Source organism: Cucurbita pepo, chromosome LG15 (genome assembly GCF_002806865.2).
Source record: "Cucurbita pepo subsp. pepo cultivar mu-cu-16 chromosome LG15, ASM280686v2, whole genome shotgun sequence".
Lineage (NCBI taxonomy): Eukaryota > Viridiplantae > Streptophyta > Magnoliopsida > Cucurbitales > Cucurbitaceae > Cucurbita > Cucurbita pepo.
Window position 1 is genome coordinate 7449142 of NC_036652.1, and position 20989 is coordinate 7470130.

At 37.9% G+C, this 20989-nt stretch overlaps 5 protein-coding genes across 5 annotated transcripts in view; all 5 read left to right on the forward strand.

The window, feature by feature from the left end:
* Positions 1-3769: 3769 nt before the first annotated feature.
* On the forward strand, positions 3770-6253 carry LOC111811658 (receptor-like protein 12). The gene has a single exon (XM_023698638.1). It carries the CDS (start codon positions 3793-3795, stop codon positions 5902-5904), a length of 2112 nt encoding a protein of 703 aa, XP_023554406.1. The 5' UTR covers positions 3770-3792; the 3' UTR covers positions 5905-6253.
* Positions 6254-6936: 683 nt separating this feature from the next.
* On the forward strand, positions 6937-9309 carry LOC111776438 (receptor-like protein 12). The gene has a single exon (XM_023655873.1). The coding sequence runs from the start codon at positions 6937-6939 to the stop codon at positions 9307-9309; it is 2373 nt and encodes a 790-aa protein (XP_023511641.1).
* A 1439-nt stretch (positions 9310-10748) lies between these two features.
* Positions 10749-11487, forward strand: LOC111811822 (F-box protein SNE-like). Its single transcript, XM_023698862.1, has one exon. The coding sequence runs from the start codon at positions 10852-10854 to the stop codon at positions 11329-11331; it is 480 nt and encodes a 159-aa protein (XP_023554630.1). The 5' UTR covers positions 10749-10851; the 3' UTR covers positions 11332-11487.
* Positions 11488-14288: 2801 nt separating this feature from the next.
* LOC111811657 lies at positions 14289-17974 on the forward strand. Its single transcript, XM_023698637.1, has 2 exons — positions 14289-14596; positions 15214-17974. Exon 2 carries the CDS (start codon positions 15371-15373, stop codon positions 17492-17494), a length of 2124 nt encoding a protein of 707 aa, XP_023554405.1. The 5' UTR covers positions 14289-14596; positions 15214-15370; the 3' UTR covers positions 17495-17974.
* Positions 17975-18450: 476 nt separating this feature from the next.
* LOC111811836 (transmembrane protein 256 homolog) overlaps positions 18451-20989 on the forward strand; it is a 3186-nt gene continuing 647 nt past the window's right edge. Inside the window, exons 1-4 of the mRNA XM_023698878.1 lie at positions 18451-18627; positions 18699-18769; positions 18848-18928; positions 20161-20204. Of these exons, the coding sequence (XP_023554646.1) occupies positions 18588-18627; positions 18699-18769; positions 18848-18928; positions 20161-20204 (236 nt within the window). The 5' untranslated portion in view covers positions 18451-18587. The remainder of the gene's footprint in view (positions 18628-18698; positions 18770-18847; positions 18929-20160; positions 20205-20989) is intronic.

Consider the following 20989-nt stretch of genomic DNA (forward strand, 5'->3'; position numbering starts at 1 on the left):
AATTTGGGTTTTTTCTTTTTATATTAATGTAATAATACTCCAAGCTAATTATGCCAATAAGAAAGCCACTCTTTTCACAATAATTTGAAAGGTAAAATTCTTTCTATATCCAATAACAGAAGAGAAGTGAAGAACAGAGTAAAAATTACAGAGTCAGCTTTTTTTTATTTATTTAGATTCTTAGTTACAAAATAAGCAGTTGTTGTGATTCAAGTTTGATTCCTGCCTTCATTTTTCTGATAAATTCTTCAAATTTCTTGTCCAATTCTTCATTGCTCAAAGCCCCAACTTCTTCTGCTTCTGCTTCTTCTTCGTCTTCTTCTTCTTCTTCTTCTTCGTGTTCTTGTTGTTGTTCTTCTTCTGTAACCAATCTTTCAGTTTCTTGTTCTTCTTCTGCAATAAACCCATTTTCCGTTTCTTCTCTATCTTCAACTTTTCTCTCAATTGTGGTGGAATCCTCCATTGCGGCCCCTAGAGCTTCAGCTTCTCTGCTGCCATGTCCGCTGCACTGTTCGCGGCCAGAGCTACTGATAAGACCGGAGTTTCGAACGATGAAGACAAGGAGGCCATTGCAGAGCAAGAACATGTAGTTTTTGTGGATTGTTGCAGAGATATAAAGGTTCAAAGAGTGGAGGAAAGGGAGGAGAGATGAGTAAAACACCATTGCAGAGAGCACAGAAGCTGAAATCACTAACTTCATTGTGGAAAATCAGCAAAATTTGAAGAACTTGATTGAAGATTTGATGATTTTGGCCAATTGGGTCAATTGGGTGTTTCAAATTTTTCACAAAGATTCAAACTTTTTTCTTTTCTTTTGAAGAAGAAGACTGGTGGGAGTGGAATTGGGTGTTTTAAAAAAAAATGCATTGTTTTTGCTATATTTATAATGAATTGTGGAACACAGTGTGAACACAAAAAGTAGTGCTTTTACAATATTACCCTTTATCGTGTGGGGTGGTGTCAACGATTTAGGGGTAGTTTGGGTAATGGGGTTGAACCCGTCAACTTTTTGGTTAATTGTTCTTTTGTGAAGACTTTGACGGTGACTTCTTAATTCTATTTGTACCAAATGTTTGCGTTTGAAAAGTATGAAAACGAGTTAGTTTCAAGATCTCGAATTGAACAAATATCTTCTTTTAAAGAACTGTAAGAACAATCGATCCTGCTTAAAACGAGTGGCTATCTTTGTGGTATCGATAGTACAAGTTCGTGAAGAAAATTGAATAAGTAAAATGAGGAAAGCAGCTCCATCGACAAATAAAGAAGAGGGAAACCTCTAAAACCTAACAGTGGTTACAACAGGAAAAAAGATGAAGTATTAGCGTGAGGAGAAGCGTGCATTCACGTTTTCAGACAACGGGATCAAAAACTTCATATTTCAAACATTAAAAAAATAATAATAAATTAATTAATGTGATTGATTTATAATATAAAAATAAATAAATAAATAAATATCTTATTTTACTATTTTTTCTCTCGACTTTAGGTGGACTTGAAATAATGAAATATATAAAGCTAAGTAGCTAAGATGGATTGGGCTCTCAAATGTGAAAAGAATAGAAAGGCCCATGAGATCTTAGCCCATTAACAATTATGGACTCAAAGCCCAATATTGGTGAAGAAAATGTGAAATTATAATTCTCTTCAAGTATTAGACCTATAAGCCCAACATACGTTTTGACAGCTGGCATTATTAAAATTTTGAGATTTTTAGCGTTTCCGTATGGTTACGATGGATGTTATAATAAAGTACGAAGGTATAGCTTATATACGTATTATGAAAATATTTTATAGCGTTTTTTTTTTATTTATTAATGTTATAATATATAAATATAGCTTTAATTTTATACTATAATAAAGTTATTTAATCTTTTATAATTATTATAATTATCGTAATAACATTGTGAAAGCCGTTGTTTTCTGCTATGCACTAAGGGGAGACTTGTGGATCTTTACCGCTTTTTTTCATTTTTTTTTAATAGCTTTTTCATATTTTCTTATAGTGGTTGCTAGTGCAACAAAATCAAGACGAGGAAATGAAAAATTGACGATGGAAAACGCTATAGAACTCTATTGTCAAGAGGACAGAGAGGAGTGAGAATGGGAGAGTGAATGAAAAAAAATTGAAGAATTCGACAAATTTCAAGTATTTGCTCAATTTTAACTAGAGGGATAATACAATGAATTCTCTCGGTCGAATGATGCTAGCAAAAGGTTAGAAAAACTTAGGTCAAACCCGAAAACGAAAGTTAGATATTTAATCACACCAACGTGTAAGGTCAACTTGATCCTTTTGTCCTTAAAAAGGAGTCAACATTGGCGGGATGAAAATTAAATATATCGTCAAGTGGCTCATGGCCACCAATTATTGCTACGTAGTTGGACCAACTTGTTTATACGTACTTTTAGTTCAAATTTCAAATAGTTTGAAATATGGTGAAATTACTCGTTTACGGGTTTAATTTCTGAACGCTCAGCTTCGTATTTGTTTAATCTTTGAACGCTCAGCTTCGTATTGGTTTAATCTTTGAATCTTTAAAACGTATTTAGTAAATCTTTTAACTTTCAATTTTGTATCTAATAGGTTCCTAAAAGTTAAAAGTGTTTTTCATTTAAATCTACATATTTCAATTATCCAAATTTAACTTTTGAATAATAATAAAAAATAATAATTTTTTAATTAAAAAACACGACCACCTGCATATATTTCTAAAATTTATAAAGTTAGTTAATTTTTAAAATAAAATTAAAAATAAATTAACTCCACGAATTTTCTTTTAGGTTTATTAAAAACAGGACTAGTGTGAAATAAAATTAAATTATAGAGACTAAAATAGAATTTTAATTAAAAAAAACGACTAAATGAAAACACCATAATATTAAATAATTCATATTAGTCAAAACTCAAAAACAAGAAAATTGAGTGTAAGCCTGTATTTCCACCTCGCTTGAAGAAAAAAATAGGATACAATATTATGAAAAAAAAAAATCAACATATTTAATTATTTATTCCACGAAAAAGGCTGATTTCCAGCCGAATCGGGGTTTGAATCTTCACTTGTTTAGAAAATCATCTTGCTATCTTCTCAAGATCAGCCATTACCGACCACCATGAAGAAGATGAAGCCATCATTTTGCTGTCTGGTTTTCTTGTTCTTCCTCGTCTTCTCTGCAACTCAATGCTCCGCCGCCACTTGCCAAAGCTCAGAGAGGGCTGCTCTGCTGCAGTTCAAGAACAGCTTCGTCCCTAACCCTTCTTGCTTAGGCTCTCCTCCGGTGGTTGCTTCCTGGGGCGTTGAAGGTGGAACAACAGATGATTGCTGCTCCTGGGACGGCGTCGAGTGCAGCAACCAGACTGGAAATGTTGTCGGAATTGATCTTGCCGGCGGCTGTCTCTACGGTTCCATTGACTCTAACAGCAGCCTTTTTCGACTGGTTCATCTTCAAACTCTTACTCTCTCCGACAACAACTTCAATTTGTCCCAAATCCCTGGAGGGATTGGACAGCTTACTGACTTGAGGCAGCTGGATCTTGCTGGTTCTGGGTTTTCAGGGCCAATCCCTTCGGCAATATCAAGGTTGTCTAAGTTAGAGACGCTGCGTCTCAGTAGTATTAATATATCTTCTGCTGTTCCTGATTTTGTTGCAAATATGTCTTCTTTGAGGTCGGTGAGTTTGGGAGCTTGTGGGCTGACTGGAATTTTTCCTCAGAAAATCTTTCACTTACCAAATTTGCAGCATCTTGTTCTTCCATACAATCCACATCTCTCTGGTTCTTTGCCTGAGTTCAACATGAACAGTTCTCTTGTGAGGATATGGCTTGAACAAACTGCATTTCATGGTGAACTACCTTCTTCCATTGACAACCTTAAGTCCTTGACTTCCTTAAAGTTAGGAAATAGTAGTTTTTCTGGGATTGTTCCTGCCACAATTGGTAACCTTACTGGACTCCTGGAGTTAGAGCTTTATGCAAACAACTTTAGTGGCCAAATCCCGTCGTCCCTCGAACGCCTAACCGAGCTGACTCGTCTATTTCTTAGCTATAATGAATTTAGAGATGCAACTTTGTCTTGGGTTGGTAAGCAGAACAAGCTTGCTTACTTGGGACTTTCTGGGATTCGTTTAAGTGGCACTCTGTTGCCTTCTGTTGGAAACTTGACTAACCTTGTTCAGTTACTTCTGGGTGAAAATGAACTAACGGGTGAGATTCCATCTTGGATAGGCGATTTTGCAGAGCTAACCGATCTTCATCTGTATGGAAACAAATTGAGTGGTTCAATTCCCAAGTCTTTCTCTCAACTTATGAACCTGAAGCACCTTTATCTTCAGTCTAATTACTTGAATGGGACTGTGGAAATGAGCATGTTTATGAAACTTGAAAGCCTTACTGAACTTCACCTCACTGCCAATAAGTTGACTGTTCTTGATGATCATGTAGGTAAACCTAATGAAACTCTTCCAAACTTCAACCTTCTAGGACTTGGATCCTGCAATTTAACTCAGATTCCAACATTTCTTGAAAAACAGAATGCGTTAGAGTTATTAGAACTTGGAGAGAACAATATTCAAGGCCAGATACCCAAATGGATGTGGAGCATGAGTAGAGAAAGATTGATGGTTTTGAACTTGAGTCACAACGCCCTAACTGGTGTAGAAGAGTTTCAAGATGCTCTTCCTTGGCTTAATCTCACTGTGTTAGATCTCTCTAATAACAGGTTACGAGACTCGCGTCCAATTCTACCAGCCATATGCAAATTAAGCAAGCTCGTGGCCCTCGATTTGTCGAGTAATCTAATGAGTGGTGTGCTTCCACAATGTATTGGAACTTTCGGTTCTTTGGATATTATGAACTTTAGACAGAACTCACTTCATGGAACTATTCCTGATACCTTCAGAAGTGGGAGCAAACTAAGGTTTCTTGATTTCAGTCGCAATCAGTTGCAAGGTCAAGTACCAAGATCGTTAGCCAATTGCAAGATTTTGGAGATCATGGACTTGAGTGACAATCAGTTGACCGATGGTTTTCCTTTTTGGATTGGAACTCTTCCAATGCTAAGACTTCTAATACTAAGATCCAATCACTTCCATGGAAAAATCGAAGAACCTGAAACCAACACGGAGTTCCCCATGTTGCGAATTGTTGATTTCTCCTTCAATAACTTTTCGGGTGATCTCCCATTGAAGTATATAACTAATTCGAAAGGAATGAAGATTTTCAACACGACTGCGTCAGCATATCGAAACACATTTATAACTTTCTCATTCGACTATGTTTGGGCTCTTGAATTTTTCTATTCCACCACAATAACCATGAAAGGTTATCAGAGAGATTACTCAAGGATTCAAGAGGTTTTTACAAGTCTCGATCTCTCAAGCAACAGATTTGAAGGACAGATACCGGATCTTGTTGGGAACCTAGAAGGCCTTCAATCTCTCAACCTTTCCCACAACATGCTTTCTGGCCCCATCTCGCCATTGATGAAGAACATGGCACGACTGGAGTCTTTGGACCTGTCACACAACCAACTCTCAGGACCAATACCTCCAGAACTCTCACAACTTCATTTCCTTTCAATATTTGATGTCTCTTACAACAATCTCTCTGGTCCAATACCAACAGGGAACCAATTTAACAATGTTGATAACAGCTCGTATGTGGGGAATGTGGGATTATGTGGAGATCCATTATCAAAGCAATGTGGAGATTCCAAGCCACCTTCATCAGATTCTGATGAGGATGAAGATGAGGGATCTGATTTTAAGATTAAGTTTAAGACTGTATTGATTGGATATGGATGTGGAGCTTTGGTTGGAATGATTGTTGGGAACTACATCCTTGGAAGGAAGGAAGAATGGTTTAAAAAGACCTTCAAGATTGGAATACCCAAAAACTGGGAGGAATGAAGGAGAGCAAGATGAGACCCAGGAGTGGATGATATTGGGTATCTCAGATGCCTGAATATGAAGGACATATTGTTGCTTTATCTTACTTTGTTGTTTCCAAGTGTAGAAAAAGGGCTCTTGTTGTAACACAACAAATAGGAACAGGGAATTTTGGCTGATTACACATGTAGAACAACTTGTACAATAATACAACTATATTGTTTATATATGTAACATAGTGAGTATATATGATTCAAATACAGCAACTACCACCATCAACAGCGGAGTTTTCAACTATGATTTGGGATGTCCTACAACTTGAAGATGCATTCAAATGAAAAAAAAAAAAGAAAAAAAGAAAAAAAAGAAACAAGGGAAATTTTGAGGAAAACAACGTAATCTTTTAAAATTCACAGTCAAGAAAGGAAGTTGGTGACTGATGGACACATTATTCATATTTTATATCATCTTGCAGCAACGTTCAAAGAAAGACTGTTTGAATCTTCATTCTTCAGAACCAATTGGGCTTCACAAATCCTTAAGTTTAGTGGGTCTCGTTTTCATTATTAGTTTAAAGTTTTAATTGATATAGGATTAGCTTCGAGGATATATGGCATGAAAGATCTTAGGCTAATTTTCCCTAGACTGATTCACCTTCTTGGTCAATTCAGTCAGTTCAATCCATAGACCCATAGCATTTGGGCAATGACTAAAGTGGTAGAAGACAACATCATACACCTAACACAACAAACCTCACTTGACTTCATTTTCTTAATGACCATGACTTATGAGTTCATGAATATACAGATGTTAGATTTTGCTTGATCAAACTTTTCAGAGTAGGAATGGCTCTGTTTTTCATCTCTTTTTTCCTTATCTTTGAAACACATGGCATCGGAAACTTGTCGTGTAATGGGATCGACAAAGGGACGGAGTCAAGGGGTCCATGGATTCTTTTCTCATATCCATGGATGACATTTTGGACATGAAGATCTTGATTCCTACATATAAAACAGAAGTAATCCCCAAGTGTGGAATTACCTCAGTGTATTCATGGAGATATCAGCATCTTTTTCTTCCTCCTATGGTGCTTCCTATGTGGCTGTACTGTTAACTTTGCTTTTTGCCATAACTCATTGCTTGTCCTCTACTCATCCACTGTGCCATGATGAAGAAAGGGATGCCCTTTTGCAGTTCAAGGAAAGCTTTTTGTTTGACAAGTCTGCTAATTGTTCACATGCATTTCCCAAGACAGCTTCTTGGCGAGTTGATAGCAGGAGTAGCGATGATTGTTGTTTGTGGCGTGGTGTGGAGTGTGACAAGACAACAGGGCATGTGGTCGGTCTTGACCTCGGCAGTGATTGCCTCTATGGTTTCCTAAATTCCAATAGCAGCCTCTTTCGACTTGTTCATCTTCAAAAGCTTAACCTTGCACTCAATAACTTCAATTTCTCTGAGATTCCTGCAAGAATCCAACAACTTTCTGACTTGATGCTTCTCAACCTTTCTGGTTCTACATTTTCAGGACAAATCCCAGCTGAAATCTCTAAGTTGTCCAACTTGTTGGCCTTAGACTTGTCTCAAAATATCGAAGTCTCTTCGGGAGAAAGGTTGTTGAAACTTAGAAATCCTGATTTCAATAGTTTTGTGGCAAACTTCACTAAACTTGAGCATCTTAGTCTTAGTAAGGTTGACATATCATCCAAAGTCCCAGATTACTTGGCAAATTTATCTTCTTTAGAATCCCTTCGCTTGTCTGATTGCGGCCTGTGGGGTCAATTTCCCATTGAAATATTTCAGTTTCCGAAACTAAAGATACTTGAAATACCATACAATCCGAATCTCGTCGGTTATCTTCCTGAATTCAACTCAAGCAATTTGCTCGAGGAATTATGCCTCGAGTACTCAGGAATAACTGGCAAAATACCACATTCAATTGGAAATCTACATTCCTTGACTGTGTTTGATGTAGCAGGATGCAACTTATCGGGGACTGTTCCTCCTTCACTTGGAAACCTCACCCACCTCAAGATATTAGTCCTTCGTTCAAACAAGTTCAGTGGCCAAATTCCTTCTTCCTTCAAAGATCTTACTGGGTTAAACTTTCTGCACCTCACCTCCAATTATTTCACTGATGCAACCCTGTCTTGGGTTGGTATGCAGACCAAACTTGCATATTTGGGTCTTGCATATATCAGCCAAATAAAAAATGAAGGAATGTATGGTGTTCCATCTTCACTCTGCAACTTGAGTTCTCTTATTTACCTTGACATTTCTGGCAACTCCATTGGTGGCCTGCTTCCCGGTTGTATGGGGAATTTCAGTTCTTTGGAAGTTCTGAGACTGAGCGATAATATGTTTCATGGAAGCATTCCTGACACCTTCATCGGCAAAAGCAATCTACGGGCCATTGATTTCAGGCAGAACCAATTTCAGGGTAAAGTTCCAAGATCTTTGGCAAACTGTCAAATGCTAGAGAATATAGACCTCAGTTACAATCAACTGACTGACGTTTTCCCATCTTGGCTGGGAGCTCTTCCAATGTTGAGCCTTCTCATGTTGCAATCCAATCGATTCTACGGGATTATCAAAGAGCCGAAGACCAATTATGACTTTCCGAGATTGCGTGTTATTGATCTCTCTTATAATAACTTATCAGGTGACCTGCCACTCAAAAGCATCAGTAATTGGAATGCCATGAAGATTACTACCCCAACTACCAAATCAACATATATGAAAGCAAACAGTACATGCTTCTTTTTTGCAAATTATGCTTGGGCACTCGAGTATTATTACTCAATCACCATAATCAATAAAGGGTATGAGAGAAGCTTCTCCAAGATTCAAGAGGCTTTCACCAGTATGGATCTCTCAAGCAACAGATTCAAAGGCAAAATTCCGGATCTAATCGGCAAATTAAAGGGTCTCCATTCTCTCAATCTGTCTCACAACATGCTCAGTGGTCAAATCCCATCGTCATTGGGTAACATAACACAGCTTGAATCTCTGGATCTTTCAAACAACAGGCTTTCAGGGGAGATTCCAGAGACACTGGCTCAGCTCACTTTCCTTTCAACTTTTGATGTCTCCCAAAACAACCTCTCGGGTCTAATACCAGAAGGGAACCAGCTTAACAACATTGAAAGCAGTTCGTATGAGGGCAATGTAGGATTGTGTGGGAAGCCATTGGTGAAGAAATGTGGGGAATCTGAGGCCAAGGAACCATCATCTTCAACCTCAGAGGAAGATGATGAAGCTTCTATGTTCGATTTTGGTTGGAAAATAGTGTTGATTGGATATAGTTGTGGGGTAGTGTTTGGAATGGTGGCTGGGAATTATGTAATCAAGAGGAAGGAAGCATGGTTTCTGAGGATCTACAGAGTTGCACGACCAAAGAGAAGGGTGACAAGGAGGACAAACCATTAAAAGGGATGCTAAAGTTCTAGTTTTCCACATTGTAGAATAAAAGTGAGTTTATGATAGATTTTTAGGATGGTAAGAAGTGTTTTTAGCACAGCCCACAAAGCACTGGATAGAAATGTTTGACTCACAAACGTTTTAAAGGCATCTCAAATTCACTATAAGCATAAATCTCTAAAGAATGGCTCGAGTTTCAGTACCATTTGAATTGTATTTCCCTCCACAGCCATATTCACGCAGCAATATTAACCAAAATAAGAAAACCCAATCTAAACCTCACCCTACCTATCTCAAACAGAAATGAACACATTTCTATTTCCATTTCTTTTCCATAAACATAAGGTTTAAATATTGTTTTGATTCTTATACTTTCAAGAGTGAAGTCCGTTTTCGTCGCTAAACATTCGAAATATCTATTTTAGTTTTCATATAGTTCAACTTCTATTCATTTTGGTTCGTGTGCTTAAACATTCTTGATTTGGTCCTTTCACTTACATTCTTATCTCATTTTTAATCAACATTTTAGCACAATGATTCATCCATAAGATGTAACCATACTTTTGCCTTATTGTGGGCTAAAATGCATACAATTCGAAAGAATGGCAACCAGAATGAACACAATCAATAGTATTTAAACCTAAAGATCAATAAAGAAAGAAAGCAAGCAAGCATTAAACACGAACTCATCTTTCATTTCAAATGGAGTAAAACCCTAATGGCCCTACCATTTATGATGAGATGAAATGGGCAAAAACAGTAGGGTTTCAGAGAGCAATCCCAATTTCCATGCGTGGATCATAGAAGCAATGACACAGAGTGGGCTAAACATTGAAAGGCAGTGATTCTTTTTGGAGAAAGGAAGAAAGAAAGGTCAAATCGAAAGAAGATCTTGGAATATGTAAATATAAAACAAGAACAAGAAACAGAAAATCCGCTGAACCCGATAAACCTTTTCCATTAAATTGCTACACAACAACAAAATTCTCACCTCATTTCTTCCACTTCCTTGCTCCATCAACTTTTCCCTTTGGCGCCATCTTCTTCTTTGATACCTCTCCCTGAGATCTGTACATAGCAATATAATCGGTAATTTACTGATTTATCACAAAATCTATGATTTATTATGTAATTTTCATTATACACATCTATAAATATATGAGGTCGTGACTCATCTAGGTCACGGTCACAGTGTCATCTATAAATACATGAGGACGTAGGTCACTGTACGTCGCAGCGACATTCAACTCAATAACTTAACGTCCCCTCCAAAATCATTTAAATAAAAAAAATGTAAAAAATAAAATGAAGAAAAAGAGTAAAAAATGCTTCACGCCACGTAATTGGGCCAGGTGGCTAGATTGCAAAAGCCCAACAAACACGCAAATTTTACTCTTTTTATTGTTATTATTTATTTATTTATTTATTTTAAAATCTGCTAAGTTCGGCAGTTGCTTTCTACTTTGTTCATCCTTCTTCAAAAATCCCTCTCTCGATCGAGAAATTGAGACAATCAATCAATCAAGAAGAAGAAGAAGAAACAGGTTAATCATGCAGCCAAATGCACCACAAGGAGATACCAAACGCAAGAACAACAGCAAGAAAATCAAATTCTCAATCAACGATCACCTCGATATCCTCACCGAAATCCTCAAGCGACTTGACGGTCCTTCCCTCTGCGCCGCCGCCTGCGTCTGCCGTCTCTGGTGTGCCCTAGCTCGCAACGACGATTCACTCTGGGAGCATCTCTGTTTCCGTCACGTCTCCTCTCCGCCTCTCTCCTCCGTCCGTCCTCTCATCCTCGCTCTCGGCGGCTACAAGAGACTCTACATGCTCTGCCTTCGTCCCGTCCTCTCCCGATTGAATCGCTCCGGTTTGGTCCCCCGCGTACGGACTCTCCAAGATCAGGTACAGCGACTCTCGCTCTCCTTGTTCTGCGTCGATTATTACGAGAGAAACGGTTGGCTCGGCGGCGATGCGGCCGCCGCGGCTCCGTCGCTGCGGTTCCTCTGCAAACCGGTGAACGTATAATTTGTTTGTTTGTTTCCTGCTTCTCATCATTTTCTCTTTCCCGTTCCATTCTGAAACGTATTTCATTTGGAATTGTCTCATAGGACAAAAACTGAATGCCACTCCCGTATTTTTCTTCGAATTTATTTCCATTTTTAATTAAATAATTTAATATTATATTTCCGTCTCACTTGAAATAAATTTGGAAATTAATATTGTAACCTTTTTATTATTATTTTTTAAAAAGAAAAAAACAAATCTGTTTTTTATCGTTTAGAGACAAAACTTTAATAATTGTAAATGTTTGGCAAGTTCAAACATAACCAGTTGAATTAAAATAAATATATAAATAAGATTCTCAATTTTTTTTATTATTCACCGACTAAATAGACACAAATTAATGATTAAATAGACATAGACTTCAACGTTTTCGCTAACACAGCGCACAACACAGTGTTTGGTTCTAAGATTCTAGTACCATTTGTAATAATACAAGTCTATTGTCGGTAAATATTGTCTATTTTAGCTGGTAAAATCGTTAGTCTCACAGTTAAAATATTTATATTAGAGAAATGTTCTAACCCTACTCCCACTAATGCATTCCACTATTTGATAAATGTTCGTACTTGACTCTAATACGATTTGTAATAACTCAAGTTCACTGCTAGTGTTTTGGTTCGATATGTAATGTCGCTCACGATTTTGAAAAACGTGCCTACTATTGAAAGGGTTCAGCCCTACTCTGACCAATGCATCAAATCGTCCAATAATCGGGGCTCTGAAACCACTGGAACAACTCAAGCCAATTGCTGACAAATATTGTCTACTTTTGTCCGTGTCACCATCCGTCTGTTAGGGATAAGTTTCTACCCTTATAAGAAGGCTCTATTCCTCTCTCTAATCGATCTAAGATCTCACAATTCACCTCTGTTGGTCGCCAGCATCCTAATTGGTAAACGCTCGTAAGCTAAATTTATTTTAAAAATAGGAAAAAGTAAAGTTGGAAAGGGTAAATACGTAATTTAGATGGATTATAGACGGAAAAAGAGGGGGTGTTAGGAATCACGACTCTCCACAATGGTATGATAATGGATTATAGACGGAAAAAGAGGAGGTGTTAGGAATCACGACTCTCCACAATGGTATGATATTGTCCACTTTTGAGCATAAGCTCTCATGGCTTTGCTTTGGGCTTCCCCAAAATGCCTCATGCCAATGGAGATAGTATTCCTCACTTATAAACTCATGATCTTCCACTAAATTAACCAATGTGGGACACTCCCAATCCCAATAATCCTCAACAGGGGCGGTGATAGTGAGGGTTCAAGGCAGCCGTAAACGATGAAAGAAAGGAGGCGTTGTGCAGAGAATCCGACGCTTCTATTCGGAGTTTGGCTCGAGCTGGAATCTCTGGTGCACGCACTGTATATACATCTCACTCTAGGGCTCCCCTACGACCTGCGTGGGATAGAGACCTGACCTCCGTCCCTTAACATGGATTTCTGAATTCCTAGTAATGGACCTTTTTGCCCTTTTCCCTCCCTAAGGCTCATTGGGCTTCTTCTTTCTCTCTCTCTCTCTCTCTCACCTTCACAATTCCCTTTTCTCTCTCCCGTCCCCGTTTCAATTTGGTTTCGACCACGTAAACTAATCTTACATTACCGAGTCATACAAAAATGATTCGATAGGGTAAGCGTTTTTAATAACGATTGGTTGTAGTAGAGCTACGATAGGCTCGTAACTTTATATAGCGATTATACATTAGTACTGTATAGTTCATGTTCGACTACAAAATAATTATATGGCTTCATGATGACATCAATGCTTGACCCTATTAACTAAGAACTGAGCTCGGGTTCCTCTTGTGTATCTCGAGTCTTCTTATGGGTAGTATGTTTTAATTTTTTAGCTTGGGTTCCTTTCGTACATCTCGAGCCTTTTTATGGACAGTATGTTTTAATTTATTAGTCCTTCAATTTTAGTATATTACGATTTAGTCCCTGTAATAATTTAATTCTTATCGTAAAAAATATATTCATAATTTAGCATTATATTAATTATAAAATAATTTCAAAATTTAATTTGTCGTGGCCTTTTATCATTTAATGAAAATATAACGTACGTTGGATCTAGATCTTCTCTTTCTTAAATCTCAACCTAATAACGGTTCATCATCTTAAATTCCGTTCATATTTTTCAATCAATCTAGCTCGACTCATTTCATCGAACATAACAATATTATAATATAACTTACGTCATATCGTCGCCAAACAACAGTTTATGACCTAAAATTTCATTCATGTTTTTCAATGAATCTAGCTCGACCCACTTCGTCGAACTAAAGTACTATAACGTAACCGTTCTCATCAAATTGTCCCAGATTCTCTCTCTTTCTTAAACATCGACCAAGTAACAATTTATGACATGAAATTTCGTTCGTGTTTTGTAATCAGTCTAGCTCGACTTGTTCTATCAAAATAAAATATTGAACGGACGGATGGTAAATTTTAATCCCGATATAAATTCAATAATTAAACTTATAAAAGTCAAATATACCATGTATAGTTAAATCTGTGAAAGATTCCCATGGTAAAAACCTGATTTGTTTTCAATTCAGGCAAAAAAGGTAAAAAAAGTAATAAAAATGGCAGTACAATTTAGTCAATTTAAATATTTAATTAATTTTGTAATTAATAAAATTAAAGAAAATTAAAAAGGGAAATAATTAGTGACCTACATTATTGATTTTTAGTTTAAATAAAAATAAAATTAGACGCAATAAATTAATCTAAAATTATCTGTTTTCCACTGTTTATTATAAGTAAAAAAATACAAAAATAAATATTATAAATATTAAAAAAAAGGAAAAGTGAAATTATAATATTTTACAATAAATCAAGAATAGCGCATTTTAGCAGGACGCACCATTAAATAGCATATTACAAGATTATATTTCATTTTTATTATTATTATTACATTACACTAATTTTTTTCTCCTTCTAATTTTTCCGACCGGCGATCGAGGGCCTCCAGCTCCAAATTCGTCGCCGCCACATCTTCGGAGTCAGAGCCGGCTCCGGCCCGGATCTAATTCTTCCACGTCCATCCTTTGGATTTCCCCAATTTTATGAACCCTAATTTACTCTTCTGTGCACTTCCAGTGACATTTTCCCCTATTTTTTGAAAAAGCGGGAAAAATCATTTTTAGGGGAATTTCGTCTGTTTTCGCGGGAGGAGGCTTGTTTGAGTGGGCTAGTGCCTCTGGTACAGTGAGATTTGCCCACAGGTGAGCTTAATTTTGCTTGATGTTCTAAGTACACGTGGCGATCTGGATAGACACCACCTCCATTTTGTTTGCTCGGATTTCAGTGAGCTATTTTTAGGTTTTTTTCTTTTTCCTTCTAATTTTGAGGGATAAAGTCTTTGTAGCGTATGGATTTTGTACATGTGCTGTTCGTATTTTGAATGTATTTCTTTTTGGCTGCGAATTGAGGAAATTGAGCTGAATTTTGTCATTTCGAGTGGATATGGATTTGTTGCGAAATGGGTTTCTATTTTTGTGTTTGAATGCTGAGGAATATGAAGATGGCGATGGGATTTTGTGCTTTTTAGCTGCGATTGTACTCTAGTTATGGAGAAATGTGAATGTCGATTTTGTCAAATTATTTGAGATTGGGACTGGTTGATTAGTTTACTTCAAAGATCGAGATTCTCGAGGCTCTGATTTTTAAATTTGATTTTCCTTTTCCGAGTTTACTGTAGCTAGCTGCTAAACAATGCATGAATTTCCAGTTCTAGATCTTGTCTTTTATTTTCCTTCCTTGTTACTTGCCATAATGAGAATTCTCGACTTCATTGACTCTGAGATTTATCCTTTTTCTGCGTTGAAAATAAACTCTGCAGGTATTGGAACGTTGACATTGTTGCTAAATTATTAAGGAACGTGGAAATGTGGATATGTTTGAGAATGTGGCTTCATGAGCTGTTAAGAACAACAACTCACTGGTCGTAGCCTTTTTTGTCTCCGTGTTCTTAGTCTTTCACTGATTTAGATTTGTAAATGGAAGTAAACAAAGAGGAGGCTCTTAAAGCAAAAGAAGCTGCTGAGAAGCGTTTTGCCAAGCGAGATTTCAATGGGGCTAAGAATTATGCGTTGAAGGCTAAAACTCTGTTCCCAGAGATGGATGGGATATCTCAAATGGTGGCAACTTTTGATGTTTATGTTGCTTCTGAGATTAGGTGTAATGGGGAGATAGATTATTATTCTATTCTAGGATTGAAGCCTTCTGCCAAGGAAGAGGCTATTAAAAAACAGTACAAGAAGATGGCTGTGTTGCTACATCCTGACAAGAACAAGACCGTCGGGGCTGATGGCGCGTTTAAGCTCGTTTCTGAAGCATGGGCTCTACTTTCAGATAGTTCCAAGAGAAATGCATATGATATCATGAGAACCACACAATTGGTATCTGGAGTCAACCAGCCACACTTATCTTCAGCTCATGGTTCTGCGGCTACAAGTTTTAACAACTATACTAATCTGTCCATGTCCCACGGTAGACTTGATACCTTTTGGACTGTATGCACCTCTTGTAAAGTTCAATATGAGTATCTTCGGAAATATGTGAACAAGAAACTTCGGTGCAAGAATTGTCGTGGCGTTTTTGTTGCTGTCGAAACTGGTGCTGCCCCTGTGAATGGTTCTTTTCCTTACTGCTCTTGGTCGAATGTGGCTGGTAATCGATATGGAAGTCATGGATTTGAGGGAGTTACGTATATCCCAGGAGATACTAGCTTTTTTACTGGGCATGGTTACGAATATGTTTCGAACATGTCGTTTCAGTGGAACTCGTCATCTGGAGTTTACACTCAAAGCTTGGGCTCAAATGGACCGTCGTCGGTGCCTATTGATAATGTTGGTCAAGCCAATGGACATTTCAGTACGTCAGGAGTGAAAGACAAGGCGAGAGTCAATGGAAAGCGCGCTACGAAAAACAAGGGGGGCAATATGAATGCTAGCACACCCTTTGGCTGTAATGAGACTTTGGGATCTGATAGCAATGGAGGTGATAAGAGAAGGAAGGTAGTCGTGGAAGCCGGGTTGAGAAACGGCTACATGGAGAAGGGACCGCTGCCTGGTTCGGATTCAGGATTGGCTAATGGAAATGTTAGTGTTAAGCATGAGCCTGTAGGTTCTTCCTCTCCAACTGAGGCTTCAGCTAAGCGTACCCCTATTCCTCCTGCATTTGACGCCAGAAAGCTGTTAATTGAGAAGGCAAGGACTGAAATTCGCAAGAAACTGGAAGAGATAAGGATTTCTTCAGCCAATGCTGCTGCACTTGAGAAAGCAAAGACGGAGCCACCTCAAGTCGGTCGGGTTGGAAAGACTGGACGAGCACCTAAAACAGCTAATTCTGAGGTATCTGGCCGTTGGTTAGAGAAAGATAGAGCCGGACCAATCTCAATAAACGTACCTGATTCCGACTTCCACGATTTTGACAAGGATCGCTCAGAGGAATGCTTCAAAGCAAAGCAAATATGGGCTCTATACGACGAAGAAGATGGTATGCCTCGCTTGTACTGTCTGATTCGCGAGATCATTTCAGTTAAACCATTTAAGATTCTTATTAGTTACTTAAACTCCAAAACTGATACGGAATTTGGATCAGTAAACTGGTTGGAATATGGATTTACAAAATCATGTGGAAATTTCCGTGCTTGGAACTCCGATGTTATTGAACATATCAACATCTTTTCTCATGTCTTAAGCCGTGAAAAAGCTGGCCGGGGTGGCTGCGTTCGGATATATCCTAAAAGTGGAGACATTTGGGCTGTATATCGAAACTGGTCGACAAGCTGGGACAGATCAACACCCGATGAAGTGAGGCACCGATACGAAATGGTCGAGGTTCTTGACGATTACTCGGAGGAGCTTGGTGTCTGCATCTGCCCCCTTGTCAAACTAACTGGATTCAAGACGGTATATCAAAGAAATGCAGACAAAGATGCCATTCGATGGATTCCCAGGAAAGAGATGCTACGATTTTCACACCAGGTACCCTCTTATTTACTCAAGGGAGAAGCCAGCAACTTGCCTGAGTATTGTTGGGATCTCGACCCGGCGGCCACTCCCGACGAGCTTCTCCACACTGCAAAAGAAAATGAAGGGTTGACTGAAACCAGTTGAGTTTAGCTGGAGAAGAAAAGGAAGATGATAATGGGTTGGAGTCAATCTGAGCAGTCTTAACCAAAGTTAGGTCTAACTGTACAAATATGTCTCAAGAGTTTGGCCAAATGCCATTACAGACAAGACGAGTAATCTACGGTTGATTCGGATTAATGTGTGCCGAGTCGAGTCGAGTCGAGTCGCTCCTATGACGACGAATCTAGCTTCAAGTGAATGCTTTTACAGAAGAAGAAAGCAACTTTGAGGCTTGTTATCCTGCACTGCAGCATAACAATACAATTATTATGCTACGTTCCCTGCATTGTTAATCAGAAGAGCTTTGCTTTTTTTTTTTTCTTCTTTTTCCAGATTAGCTGTTCTTACTTTGTTCTAATGGAAATGAACGAGAACTTGGTTGTTTAATCTCTTGATTTTGTTGTAAAATTTGAAGCTTCAACGCTTTGAGGTCTCATTTCATACGACAAAACTACCGTTTATCTGATTTTGCTGATGCTACACAGGTTAAAATTTACCGTAACCTATCATCTTTAGAGGGTCGAAAGTAATTACAGTATCACTCAATGTCCTGATAGAATCGTTCTTGAAAACCAAACTCGAAAGTTAGAAACTCCTGTCCGTTAGCTCCAAGCTTTCGTTAATATGCTTTTACCTTTGGTGTTTCGCTGCTAAGTACCATTCTATCCATTCATTGTACAGTGAGCTGCTCCTGCGGCGAGAGCGGGTCGTTGCGTGCCGATCAAGGGATGGACTGGGAACGGCTCCTTTGAGGGCCTTCTCTAGGCATCGAATAGCGAACTCAGAACTGAATAAGCTTTTTAAGGAAGAGAAGTCAACCCGTTGACCGGTCAGATGAACAGCGTCGGTCAATCAAGAAGCCAGAAGAAGACCCTTTTTCTATTTCTTTTCCTTTTCCACTGTCTTCTCTTAATGGGCCGATATGTCGGCTGCGGACTGAAAGCAAGGAGAGCGACAGGTCGTTCTAATTTCAAACCATCGTCATCATATGTGGAAATAAAAAAGGGGAAATTAAAAAGCCCTTCACGAAACTCTTCTTGAAGTCATTCCATTTCAAACCCAGAAAGCAGAGAACAAGATGAACCCGCTTCACTGGCACAAAGTCGCTGCGATTTCTGGTAATATCACCCCCGATTCTCCTGCTGTAGATTCTTGATTTGGATTTTGATTCGATTTCGGCGTTAAACAGGCGTTTCAGCTCTTGGATTGGGCACGTACGGTGCCCATGTCTTCAAACCCCAAAATCCGGCTTATAAAGAGGTTGATTTGCTTCATTTTTCGCTACTTTGATTCGATTCGATTTTGATTGTTTTTCTCTGTAAAATCAATGTTGTGAAGGTTTGGCAAACGGCGTCTCTGTATCATTTGGTTCACACGGCGGCTCTGCTTGCTGCCCCTTCGACCAAGAACCCTAACATTGTAAGTTTTCCCCCTTTTTTCATTCCTCGCGTTTGCAGCATCGTTTTTGGATGTAAATTTTCTCCTTCTGATCATTTTGGGCAAAGCTTATTGATATCCAAACTTTTATCAGACGATTATCCAACTTGACCTAACCTGAAAGTAGATCCTAATCTTAAGCTTTAGAGTATGGTGGAAATCAAAGCACTAGATGTTGTGTTTGAATGTTTTGAATCCATTCAGATCTTTTTTCTTTCCCTGGTATAAATTCTTCACATGTTAGGTGGATTCAGCTATAACATTCAAGCCCACAAATAAAACTTGCCATATGTGTATAATACCCAAACTGTCGTTTTATTACCATTTGATATTTTGTTTTTGGAAATTGTGATTATTTTCTCCAATTTCTTTACGAGGTCTTCATCTTTGCTAATTAAACACTTCAAATCTTAGTCAAATTCCAAATATATAAACAAGATTTTAAACTATTTTGTGGATTTTAAGAACATATGGCAAAATAAAGAAACTCATAGGTAGAAATTTTATAAAGTTACTTTTAAAAAACTTAAGACCTGAACTTTTAGTTTTTAGATTTCGCATTGATTTGATGGAAATTAATATTTAAGCTTATCTACAAGTCTAGCTTCTTCCCATCTATATATTATATATATATATAAAAAGGGAATGAGAAAGGAGTTTGATAAAAAAGAGTTTGGGAATGTCCCGCTTAGTTAACAAACATCGAGTTTGGAGTCGGGGCAGCATGGATACGAGACGAGGGAAGTTCAGTTTGGAATCATTGTGGTTTTCTATCTTCATCTTACCAAATTGGAGAATAACCAAGGCCTTTCAGCGATTCGACGCGCCCCCCTAAGCTAGACGCTTCACCTACCTGACCTCAGAGAGAATAGAATGAGTTGCCCTAGCCCTAGTCTGACTAAGAGTTTGAATTGCTATGTAGTCTCGTAGGGCGAATGAATTGCATTAGTGCGATTTGGCTAGCTAAATCGCCCCGCGAACAATTGCCTCCGTGCTATCTTCAAAAAGAAATATATATATATATAGAGGTAAAATGGTACACACACATCATTTTATCTATGTCAATGTAAATGAACGAGGAACACACGTTAACAAATATTTTAAAAGATGAAGTTACTCTTCCAAAATTTTCCTAATATTTAAGTTGGTTTTGTGTTTTTCCCCTACTTTGATGGGTCCTTTGATGCTATCTTTATGTTTTTTTTTTTGGACAGTTTGGAGGCCTTTTGACTGCTGGAATTCTTGCATTTTCGGGCACGTAAGACCCATTTTTTGTTTCATCTTTGATGTTTGTTTGGATCTCTCTCTCTTTTATTTCTATTTGATTTTGCATTCATGTGTCTAAGTTTCCATGATTTACCTGTCACAACATTTCTCAATCTGAAGCTGAATTCATATTCAGTTTTCTTTTGTCCTTTTAACTGATAATCCCAACATTTAATTGATATGATGAATTCATTATACAAAAGGGAGAATAAAAATCCCAAAAACACTTGATCGACTGATGAGTTAGAAAAGAAAAGCTGTTGAGTTGGCTTAGAAAAATTGTACATGAAGTGAGACTAGTAAGAAGCATGAGGCGAGGAACGATCACCGATAGGAGAAACTATTGAGAAAAATGTGTACATGAGAAAATGGGCAAAGGGTAATTTATGAAGGAAAAACGTGTACGATGAGAGAACTTAGTGAGAGAAGTGAGAGATTAGATGAAGAAAGTTTGTCCGAAAGAGATCGATTATGAAGTGTTTGAGCCTAATGCATCTGATAAACCACACCCATTAGTGACTTCCTTGCAAAGCACCTAGTTATTAGTTGTGAGATCCCACATCGGATGGAGAGGGGAACGAAGCATTCCTTATAAGAGTGTGGAAACCTCTCTCTAGACGCGTTTTAAAACCTTGGGGGGAATTCTTGGAAGGGAAAGCCCAAAGAGGACAATATTTGCTAGCGTTGGACTTGGGCGGTTGCATTAGTGCTTTGACTCTTTTTTTTTTTTTTTTTTTTTTTTTTTTTTTTTTTTTTTTTTTTTTTTTTTTTTTTTTT